This window comes from Mercenaria mercenaria, chromosome 13 (assembly GCF_021730395.1).
Source record: "Mercenaria mercenaria strain notata chromosome 13, MADL_Memer_1, whole genome shotgun sequence".
Lineage (NCBI taxonomy): Eukaryota > Metazoa > Mollusca > Bivalvia > Venerida > Veneridae > Mercenaria > Mercenaria mercenaria.
The window spans coordinates 54,255,835-54,268,594 of NC_069373.1; the positions used below are offsets into that span (position 1 = coordinate 54,255,835).

Consider the following 12,760-nt stretch of genomic DNA (forward strand, 5'->3'; position numbering starts at 1 on the left):
TAAAAGTAAATTTTATTTACCGTCGCTTTGTGAAACAATGAGCATAAGCTCAGTAGAGCTTTTGAGCGACCCTATTTTAGCGATACCTTACCCCTGCTGGTACCCATCTACAGTGGGTCGGCTGAGGCAGTCGTGATAAAGTGCCTTGCCTAAGGACAGACCACAATAGGAGTAACCAGGAATCGAACCCGGGGTCCTCACTTCCATAGGAAAGCGTCTTAGCCCTCTCGACCAATGCGTTCAAAATGCAGAAAAGATCTAATATTTATAATACCATTGTTATAAAATATCTACTTAGGTAACGTTAATGTATATTTCTTTCATATTTAAGACGTCGCAAGCTATACTATAATTCTAAAGGCATTGTCGGTAAAAAATACAATTTCGCACTATTATTAAAAGTGTTAATCAAATGTTAGTAGCAAATTTATAATTGTCACAACACACGCCGGCTAAAGGGCTCTTATCTGATTGGTAGGTTAAAACCTACGTGCGCTTGGTTGTTCAAAGTTCGAGCATTGTAATTTTCAGTTGACGGTACCTTTAGTGAATGGTCAACGTGGACGTCATGTTCGGCTTCTTGTGGAGGTGGTGTTAGGTTTCATACACGGAAGTGCGAGTTCCCTAAAGACACACCACATGGTAATAACTGTACCGGGGCCGAGTCGGAGCAGGGAGCGTGCAACACAACTCTATGTCCAGGTATGAAACGTTGTAACTTTGTCAAGCTATCATTGATGTCGTGTGTTTGTTAATGAATAAAATGAAAAATGAAATAAAAGGTCATAAGTAGCTAGACTCGGTGTAAGCCTGATCTGTTAGTAAGCTTTGATCCTAATTTAACTGTAACAGTTCGGACGGCATACTTTCATGAACTCTTGTTTGACCTGAATGCACAAGACATATGGGCGCATACGATAGTTAAGACTGCTGATGAACAATGAAGTAATAAAACATGTTAAACAAACTAAGTCTGTAAATAATTCTTTAACGCTACAGTCATGAGTTAGTTCTAAGGAAACTGCGAACACTTTTCATGAATGCTTGATAAGCAAAACCACAGGTACCTTTTGAAGATCTAGGAGTTCCGATAAACGATTAAAAGGGCATTGTACAGATATATGATATGCAATTCAAGTTCAACTGTTTCAGTTGATGGGGAGTGGGCCAACTGGGAAACATGGACAACATGTTCGGTGACGTGCGGCGGTGGCTCTCGGTCCAGAAATAGAAACTGTACATTCAATATAGATGTTTCAAACCCAGCGCCTTATGGGAAAAATTGTTCCGGAAGTTACGTTGATACACAGACATGCAAAAATGACACGTGTCCTGGTAAGAATGTCGTTTACTGTTGTCATCTGATAGGCGTTTCAAGGTGCGAAGCTACTATAAGTAAATTGTAAAAAAATACACAATGTAACGAAAGAGTAAAATACTAGAGACAACTGATCAGTTAAACTTAAAAATCGCAATAAAGGATACACCTAACTTGATTAATCATCAGCTGTTCTTACCTTGTATCAAAAATGTATCAGGCGCCCAGGGTTTGTACATGATTTCACAGTTAGTGGCAGGTTGGTAATAAAGCTTCTACTTTTAAAAGGCCACGGAAGGCCATTAAGAGGTGTATGTCGAGTCAACCTTACACTTGTTAAATTGACTCTGACTTTAAAACATTTACTTCGCGTTGTTACAGTCGACGGAACCTGGAGTGACTGGAGCGACTATTCACCTTGCACCAAATCCTGTGGGTGGGGCATTTCGACAAGGTTTGTAACCAGTTTGTCTTATTTATATTACACCATAAATGAAATACCTGGCTTTTGTACATTTCTTTATCAAGACAGTTAAACTGTTTCGTTAACCGTATTACGGACAAATTAACACATTATTTCAGTTATACAAAAGTTTGTGAATATGAGTCATAATAGGGGAAATTAGGTAATCGAAAATGTTCATGATAATATATGCAAATTTCGTAAAGGTCATATATCATACGTAAACAGGTTTTGAAAATGTACTAATATCCGTCAGCAATAGGTTGTGAACAGGAGAAAAAAGTAGACTATATGTAAATATTAATTGCTTTCGAGAATTTTTTAGCGAATATTGCGAACCTGAGAGCTGTACTTAGTAAACCTCAAAAACAATCTATGAAAAAAAAGGAAAAAAGAACTAAACAAAAAACCTATACTACTATAGTAATCCGAATTTGTTTCAAGACGATGGATATGTTATTTTCTATTAATAATTGTTTCACTTCTTTCTTGTCAGAGAAATCTAACTAAATGTTAAGTCTTTCACATATTTTAAATTCGTGTATTTACCGTTTACTTTGGATATGTAATTTTGTTTTTGTTTTAAATTTCTGTTTTAAATATACAAAAGGGCCAAGATGGCCCTAGGCCGCTCACCTGAGAAACACACCATAACAGTGTAAACATGTTTGACCTAGTGATTTCATGGAAATAAATATTCTGACCAATTATCATTAAAATTGGAGTAAACATCTTGAGTATAAACAAGTGTTTTCTTTGATTTGACCTAGTGACCTAGTTTTTGACCCCAGACTACCCATATTCGAACTTGGTCTAGATTTCATCAAGGCAACCAATCTGACAAAATTGCATGAAGATAAATTGAAAACTTCAGCCTCTATCGCATACACAAGGTTTTTCCTTGATTTGACCTAGTGACCTAGTTTTTGAACCCAGATGACCCATATTCGAACTTGACCTAGATTTTATCAAGACTATCATTCTGACAAAATTTCATGAGGATCAGTTGAAAAATACAGCCTCTATCGCATACACGAGGTTTTTCTTTGATTTAACCTAGTGACCTACTTTTTAATCCTAGATGAGCCATTTTCCAATTCTATCTAGATTTCACCAAGGCAATCATTCTGACTCAATGTCATGAAGATCAATTGAAAAATACAGCCTCTATTGAATACACAAGATTTTTCTTTGATTTGACCTAGTGACCTACTTTTTGACCTCAGATGACCCATTTTCAAACCCGGCCTAGATTTCATCAAGCCGGGTTGATTTCATCAAGGGTATCATTCTGACTTAATTTCATGAAGATCAGTTGAAAAATACAGTCTCTATCGCATACACAAGGTTTCCTTTGATTTTAGGTAGTGACCTATTTTTTGACCCCAGATGACCCATATTCGAACTTGACCTGAATTTCATCAAGGCATTTATTCTGACCAAAATTCATGAAGATTAATTGAAAAATACACCCTCTATCACCTACACAAGGTATGTCTTTGATTTGACCTAGTGACCTAGGTTTTGACCCCAGATGACCCATTTTCGAATTCGACCTAGATTTCATCAAGGTCATCATTCTGACTAAAATTCATGAAGACTAATTGAAAAATACAGCCTCTGTCGCATACACAATGTTTTTCTTTGATTTGACCTAGTGACCTAGTTTTTGACCCCAGATGACCCATTTTCAAACTCGACCTAGATTTCATCAAGGTAATCATTCTGACTAAATATGCATGAAGACTAATTGGAAAAGACAGCCTCTATTGCATACACAAGGTTTTTATTTGATCTGACCTAGTGAACTAGCTTTTGACTCCAGATAACCCATTTTCGAACTCGGCCTAGATTTCATCAAGGTAATCATTCTGACCAAATTTTATTAAGATCAGTTGAAAAATACAGCCTCTATCGCATACACAAGCTAAATGTTGACAGGCGACAGACAGACGACGGACGCCGGACATCGAGCGATCACAAAAACTCACCTGAGCAGTGCACAGGTGAGCTAATAATAAAAGATGGAATAGAAAGGCAATATGTACAATGTTCGCAATTCTATTTATAAATGTAGTATTTCACTAGTTGAGATATAAAATTTCCTTTATGGTTATCTTTATCGGATGAAAACCGGAATTTTTTTTCTGCGTATTGATATTAATATTATACTCGTTACACATCCATTCCTTTATATTTGACAAAAATCTATGATTAGCTGGACACGACTTAAAAAGATGTTCTATAGTTTCCCCCTCATTTTACAATAAGAACATACATCATTATCTATCCTACGTACAGTGCAAAAACGAATTTGTAACCAAAATGTTTTGGTTTATTTGCTATTGAAAATGTTTTAATTTAATTTAGGTTTGTACAGTATTCTTTAAATTCTTTTTCTCAGATTCCCATTGTCCGATACCATTTTTTTTGGTACCGTAACAGATATAGTATCTACAACAAATATAATAGTTTCAATCTGGCTTCCTTTTTTCTTTGATTAAAGTTTTTAAACACGGATTTAAAAACATATTTGTTTTAAATTGAATGATAACATCTGCGTTTTCTCTAATATAATTTTTTTCACTCATCAGGTATATCTGAGACAACATTATCCAGGTCTAAGAAAGTACCTCTAACTCGATATTTGTCTTTAATACTTTCTATACTTAGAATATTTCCATTATCATTTAGTAAATCTATGACATGCGTTATATTTTTGTGATACCAGTTATTATATTACTGTGTCTTAATTTCAAAACTGTGATTATACCATAATAAAGAATATAGAATTTCTTCTAAATTCTTAATTTCACAGCATTTTTCAAAATTTTCCCAGTCGTCAAGCACGTCTTTCCAGAACAGGTTTTGTATATCCCTATAAATAAGACTTTAGCGTGATGCGAACACAAAGAAACAACCATGGTCAGCTTTTAACGAGAATTTGCAAGAATTCTCTCCCTTAATTATTGTCTGTTTAAAGCAATTCCCTTCAAATTGGATTGCCTCCCTTACATTAGCTTGTGTCGTGTCATTCATGACCTAAGTCAATAATTCTTTGTCATGGATTTTACATTGATCTAATATTTTGCTTTAGGTAATACACGGAAATAAGGCTCGCATGTTACTCCATAGAAAGCAACAAAACATGTAGCCAGTTTTTGATATAAATCATGTTGTTTTATAGATTCATATAGAAGTATTATTCATGTAAAGATATAAAACATTTCTGTAAAAAAAACCCATTATGTTAGCGTATGATATTGCGAAATTCGTGCTGTCATGTAGCAAAAAATGAAAACATTTAAATAAATTTCTTTTCTTTTGAAACTTTGAATCCCGCCAAACATTGAAATCCGAAAATTATTTCATAAACGAGCTTTCCCACAAACACATGTATACATAATAGTTTTCCTCGAGAAAAACGAAACTTGTGTGAAGATACATGTATTCCCATTTTGACTGATTGTTCTTGTCCATATAACGGTACTTTTGTTTAACTTTCATGCCTAGAAGTTTACCTTTTAAAACATGATAAAATAAAGTAATAAACTAAGCAATACTGTATTTGATAGGCAATGGCAAAGAAAAACCCGAGCAATTTAACAAAAACATACACACGCACACACGTGTTTTATTAACTGGTCTTGATCCAAGGTTTTCCATAAAAATCAAAGAAAGAAAGAATCTATTGAATTATGAATCAAATTTCTGATCTTTTTTTATCAGCATTGGTGTTTATGACTGTATCATAGAGATCCTAACTCATTTTTTTAAACAATTAGCTCTGATTCATCCTGTCTACTCATTTATAGTGTCTAAGTTACTTGATTATACATAAATCAAATATGCCATTCAGATATGTTTGTACATACTATACAATTCAATCACGAAATCAAATTTATCATGTAAACTAAAGCCTTCAGCTGTAAAGGTGGCAGTTTTTCTTGATTTCCACGAACAAAACCGTGACAAAAAATGTAGGTCGTCCTAAAGAGATAATCCTACCGTGCAAACTCATGGAAAGGATGCCAATTTTTTTTTCAAGCTTGGATTTCATTTCTTAGACCACGATAATCCGTAAATAGCCAATCGCAAAGCAGACTTGTACCCGTCTATATTTCATATACAACAGTAGCTTTGTATATATATCGCGGGAAAAAACGCGTGAATTTCGTGTCAATTTACCATCTAACAATACAGGCGAACGCCGGAGATAAATGACCTTGCAATATTCTCACCAGTTATCAATGGGATAAAAAATAAGACTGACTTGGAGGTAAATTCAGTTGACAACGTCTAAATATTAATATCGTGAAAATGACCCCATGTTATTAGATATCAATAAAATTGAATTACAATAAACTACATATTTGTAGTGTAGAACCAGCTGGGTAAAAACGTAATTTACACATTCACTGAAATGGTTCCAACAGTTGTAACTTTTTATGTTCACTTGTTATAAAAAAGACATGTCAGCACGATCCTTACATTTGCAAACAACTGGATCCAGTTCTTCGAAACTTTATCAGGCGATTGACTTAACGGTCGATTAACTTTATCAGTAGATTTCGACAGTTTAGAAAACTTAGAAAATCAAATGTACTTGTTAAGGATTATAAACACTAAATCATCTTTACAGTAACATTAAAATATCATACTAGTGTTTCCCACCCACCAAGACTAGTATCTTGAATAGAAATTTAACAGGCGGTTAGTTTATCAGCTTAGTGCAGTGGTCGTGGGTTCGAACATCATTGGGGTCACGACCATGACTTCTCATATGACCCCAGTACTAGTTTTCATAGGAAACGGACTCGAGAGTGGTTACAATAAGCTTAAACAGTTAAAGCTTTCATCACAATCGAGCTAAAACAATTTAGTATAAACTAAACTAAACTAAACTAAACTAAATTACAGCCCGTTAAAGTTTCGAACAACTTGGCCCAGTTAGAAAGTAAAACAACTACATCATTCTTACAAGAAAGGCACGATATAGTAAAAGGTATTCCTAGTCCTACGAGCATCTTCCCACTAACTATATCCTGATAAACAAAGTAAACAAATAAAAAAATAACTAACTAACTAAAAAAATAAATAACCTGGCTATCTTCTTGAACCAATGTATCTGTCATCGTGTTTCGCCAACATGCAAACTCCTCACAAAAACTAATTGTTCAGCATGCAGTCCGATTTTGAGTATTTTTGAGAAATCCATACTTAACTGTTGGCATTAATTTTGTGATTGCAAATGACTCAAAGTGTTAATGAACGTTAAATCTTAGTAAATCCGGTATTTGAGTAAAACTGAATTTACACAAATAACCTGCATTATTTCATATGCCCTACTGACAATTAAGCGCTAACGGTACACAGATGATATTACTTTTATAAAAACACGTCAATCCTAATTTCTATTGAACGCCTGGGAGCGTTTACAATAATTGCAGATTTTATGCCACGTGGTCTAAGTCGGATAGACAACTCGTGCCGTTGTCTACGGGATATATACAACTCGCTTTGCTCGTTGTATATATCCCGTAGACAATGGCACGAGTTGTCTATCCTATACTAAAATAGACACGATATTGCGCGTCTTTTATGTTCACCCTTTCTTTGCACATCGTGGAAACCATGCTGTGTCTTTTGTTTAAATAAATGTACACATTCTCTCCCCCTCTCACCAGCTTTCAATGAGCGCCTAACTTGCAAATTACACTATTTCATTAGGAAATTATTCTTTGAAGTAGTTTTTCTCCTGTCGTCGAATGCTTCAATATACCAAAGATATTTAGCTTTCAGTCGGAAATTATGTAATTTATGTTGATTCGTATTGGTTCCATAAAAAGTCTGGTGAAAAATCAAAGCTTGGTTCTATTCTGTTCTTTTCATTTTTTTTTTTACTAATTAGACAATTATGAACGTTATTATTTTAAAGACTATAATGAATCGTACGTCAGTTGTTGGTATATGCAGTTCCGTAAATTAACACGGTTTAAGTTACATCAGAACTTTAAGAAATCCACAAGCTTTTTATTTCTTGGTACACTTTGAAGTAAAATGGAAGCAAGAAGCCTTTACCCTATTACACTTAAAATTATATTATTGTATTGTTTATAAAGTCAAGAATACCTACATATGTGATAATAAATTGTCATGCTTTGGAAAATATGATTTATTTGCGTCTAAAGTAGAAGAAATTGAAAAGTTTACTATTTTTCACTATATGTTCAATATAAGCGACGGTGATACTTTTAAAACAAAATTGGAAGCAAGAAGATGTTCAGTTAGAATAAATATTTTCACATTGAATTGAAGAGAAGAAATTGAAGTTTTCTGTCATATCTGGTAAAATATTCACAAACCAAAAGACATATTAGAAATTAATCATTACAAATAAATTTCCTATATAATCTATTGCTCAAAGTAATGTCAATAGGGAAACCAATATTGAGTATCGGATAATTTTCTAGGGGGACAACCTACTAAAATAAACCAGTCAAATATAATAAAAGCTGGGGATGATCTTTTAATAAAAAAGGTATCAACGAGTTCTTGTCACTATTGAATAAAGCTAGCCTTGGTTACCTTCGTAGCCAACTTATTTTCAAGCTTTGAATAAAGGCTTTATTCAGTCCTCCAGATTCTTTTTAAAAACAGTTATTCTCTTTAAATGTCCTGTCCATTATTCCATAAAAATTTATAAGCGGTACTTTCAATTTGATTAATAAATTCGACATTTGGATATGGAAGAGAAATAAAAAGATGTACAAATTTTGACAAATCGAGAGATTTTAGAATAGTTACTTTTCCGAAAAGAGTGAGATTTCCCTTTGACTAAACACTAGATTCTAATTGTATTCCTACATTTCTATATTTCAGGAGCGTTTAAATCCCAAATTTCATTAAATATGGCTGAAAAACGAACGCCGAGTATCTTGATGGGGTCTTGACACCAGTCTAAAAGTTGATCTCTACATAGTAATGTTTGAGAATTTATTTTTAAACCAGACATTTGATAGTAGTTTTCTGAGTATCCAAACAGTTACGTAATGATTTTTCTGACCGGTTTAGAAACACCTGCGTGTCATCGGCATACTAGCTTAATTTATACTGTTTATTATTTAGTTCAATACCTATAATATTATTATTTCGTTTAATCGTAAGTCTTAAAACTTCAGAGCAGAGAATAAATATGTAAGGTGAAATCGGACCCCTCTGTCTACAACCTCTTTCAAGGTAGAAAAGATCAGATAAATGACCATTTTGCAGAATACAAGTTTCGCTTCCATTCTGGATAAAAGATATCCACTTTCGAAGGAGAACCCGAAATTAAAATAGTCTAAAGTCTTGTGGATAAATTTCTAAGAGGTAGAGTCAAATGCCTGTTGGAAATCAATGGTCAAAGGTTCTTAGGGTCTGCTAACATGTTAACATGTATGTGATACAAGTATTTGTTTATAAAGCAAAAATATAATACAGACGGCAAAATCAAGATAGTTATTTTTTATATTTCAAAAATATTCAGCTACTTGATAATTAGCAAAACCTTTTATATATGCCTTTCTGTACGTCTCTTTTTAAAAAACAGACGTAAGGTTAATTTGACCCATATTTTGTCCAGTTTCGTGTCCGTAGCGTAACATTATCTATTCAATGTATTTACTTCAAACTTTGTCTGTTGGTAGGTGGTGATGAGACGATGTGCAAAGCACATGAATCAGTTCAGTATGCCAAAGTTCAAGCCACAAACTGAGCTGAAAGATTAAACTTGTCTGTCTTATTTAATGTCCGGAGCGTAACTTGATAACCATTCCGGGTATTTATTTCAGTCTTGGCATATAGGTATCTGGGGATGAGACGATGTACAGGGCAGATGAACTTGGTCGGTTGGTCAAAGGTCAAGATGACAAAATAAGTCAAACTCGTAAATATGTCCATTGCGTTTTGTGTCCAGAACACCTCTAAAATATATTTAAGGTTTCGTCTTCAAACTTGGAATCTAGGTTGATAGTGATTAGACAATTTGCAGAGTACAAAAGTCCGCATTACTCACTACAATCCCCCATTAAAATCACGTTTAGTTTCTTGTGCCTTGCTATCCCGTCACCGCCGACGCACAACTATTCCCAAGTCCTCACCCATTGTCGCATTACACCCCCATCTCCAGCACACGCATTTTTTCTTTAGAACTAAACCTACATAGAAATTTCAAGAACACTGCTGAACCGATTCATAAGGTCATCTCTCTATAAATTATGCAAAAACTCTTTAAACGAACACACACTGCGTGGTAAAAACAGAACTTCAGTATACTCTTTCAGAAACTCGTTACTGATGTTGAAGTTTTTTTTTAATTATGTACTATTATTTGATCCGACGAATACAGGTTTAGCGTGAACAGTCGCTTTAATTCGCAAGATATATTCTAGATTTTAGTTATACATCATTCAAAAGGTCTTCAGAGGCGGTAACATGATTTTTTGAGTTGTTAAGATATCTTTAATAATGTTAATATTTTAGCCAAAAATGTATTTTTTCCGCAAAAATGTCTGGAGATTTTTTTCTTCAGATTTTGCAAATTATTTGATGGAAACGTTGCTAGATAATCTGAAATCATGTATCAGTGCATTAACAAAAAAACGTCCCAACTGATTATTTTTATGTTGCCAACTGAATCCAGAAGTAATCAAGATATTAAAAAATTGAAAATAAAACGCCCTCGGAGATTTTTAGAACCATGGAAATAATTTCAAATTAATGGTATGACCTTATATCTAAAGAGAAACGAAGGGTGGGTTAAACTGTAAGTCAGAAATGTAGATTTGGACTAATAGTGTCAAGTTTCTTCATATTTATTCATGCATATTACGGTATTGCTTTGAATTAGCAGCAATGCAGGTCTTAAACCTGCTATGCAACGGCAAACTTGCAGTAGTGCTTGTAACCGATTTACAAAATAAAATATTTTAAATGATTCGGCAGTGTATGTTTTAAAACTTTGATGTAGAACTTTGGTAGGTACAGACATTGTTTTTTTTTCATTCAACACTATTTACTTTAAGCAGCACCGTGAGAAAACCAACAGTGCATTTGCGACCAGCATGGATCCAGATCAGCCTGTGCATCGCTAACGGTTTCTCTAATTGCAATAGGCTTTGAAAGCAAAGCTGGTTGCAAATGCACTATGTTGGTTTACTCATGGTGTGGCTACTTTAAATTTGAATTTACCTCATTTCTTCCAGGATGAGACAGTGTGAGTTTCTCCCATTAGGTTCTCCGCAAGGCAACAACTGTACAGGAAACTATTCACAATCCATATTCTGTAACACGACTGAATGCCCCCGTAAGTGTATCTTTTTTTCATGTTGCTACCAATTGATATTCTTGCTTTTTTTCTGGAAAGATCCTTTCTACTTTGTTTTCGAGCCTCTGTCTTTATCAATTGTATTGTCCTCATTTTTGCCGATATATGAATATAAAACCGGTTTGAACAGCACGATATACAGTTTTGTCAGTGACGTCTGGCGAACAGTAAAAACTACTGGATCTTAGTATAATGGGACAAGAGCACAGCATAACTACTTTTATCCTGTTACGTGCAGTATTTTCGACCCGATATCAGGGTGCCGTATATCTTTCTTTAAGTGACGTCATTACGAATATGACATCGTTAAAACGGTTGTCGCACACTTATTTTTGTAAAATGAAGTAATGACAAGATAAGTAGAATAATAGGTTAGTGCCTAAGATGGAGAAAGTTTATCTGGCTCGGCTCCGGACGTTATCAGGTTCGCCTTCGGCTCACCCGATAACCTCCTCCACCTCGCCAGATAAACTCTCTCGTCTACGGCACTAACCTATTATTCTCTATATATAAATTTCTGGTCCAAAGTTTGCGCCTTTTGACAGGTCTATATTCAACACATGTTTACTAGGCTTCATTGCACTTGCATATACAGGTATACACATCTGTATATTTTACAAGCGTGCTCTCTATTAAGTACGTTTACGTTCAACCTAACAAGTACAATGCACTTATCAGTGTACGTATACGCGTGTACTGCCATATATATACCTGCATGTGTACATGTGTACGTATATTACAAAATATAATCGTGCACGTATAGTATATTTTTGTACTTACACGTATATTATAAAATATGCGCACACTGATTTTCGGTCTAATAGTATACCATACTACGACTGCCTGTCCGTTAGTGTTCCGAATCCTTTCCACAATTAACTGACAACTTCCCCGCATGTATCATAGCTGAGAACTTAGCCTTAAGTTTGTTTTGTTCAGTCGGTCATTCAGGAGAATATATGCCTCGTCTGGGATTAGATTTTTTGACATTCTGGTAAGAAATCTTGTGCTCTACCAGTTGTATAAAAATTCACATTATTGCTCAAACGACATGTCTAACATTAGAAATACAGATATATGTTTTCTGTTGTTTTGATAGAGGACGCTGTGTGGACTGACTGGAGCAAATGGACAGACTGTAGCGCCGCGTGCGGTGGAGGAAACCAGACACGCGACCGACAATGTAAATGGCCATCTAATGTGCACGGGAATGACTGCTCAGGAGACAGCATGGAAACGAAGGCCTGCAACACAGACCTTTGCCCTGGTTAGTCTTTTCAAATATATATCATTGTCCATTCTAGCGCTAAACAAAATTTATTATGCATATTTTACGGCAACTAACGTAAATTGCAAGTATATACTAGCATGAAAAGTCTCAAGCTAAAATAAGCTAGTAGTTTGAAGTAGTATGTTTTTATATTATATTTCAAAACTGTATAGTAATTGAATAACCCTGTATTCGCAATTTGTTTTTTTTAGTATATTTTTGGATTTCAGAAAAAAATATTTTATGAACATCACTTAACGTGAATTTAATATTGTACGTCAGTGTTTTGAAAATTATGATATATTTTGCTCTAAGACTTTTATTTCTTTAAATTAAAATTAT

At 34.4% G+C, this 12,760-nt stretch overlaps 1 protein-coding gene across 4 annotated transcripts in view; it reads left to right on the forward strand.

The window, feature by feature from the left end:
- LOC123530313 (SCO-spondin-like) overlaps positions 1-12,760 on the forward strand; it is an 88,639-nt gene that overhangs the window by 49,282 nt on the left and 26,597 nt on the right. For all 4 annotated transcript variants that reach the window (XM_053521871.1, XM_053521873.1, XM_053521874.1 and 1 more), the window contains 5 exons: positions 532-702; positions 1,153-1,335; positions 1,700-1,772; positions 11,027-11,127; positions 12,248-12,415. In XM_053521871.1, coding sequence (XP_053377846.1) covers positions 532-702; positions 1,153-1,335; positions 1,700-1,772; positions 11,027-11,127; positions 12,248-12,415 — 696 coding nt within the window. The remainder of the gene's footprint in view (positions 1-531; positions 703-1,152; positions 1,336-1,699; positions 1,773-11,026; positions 11,128-12,247; positions 12,416-12,760) is intronic.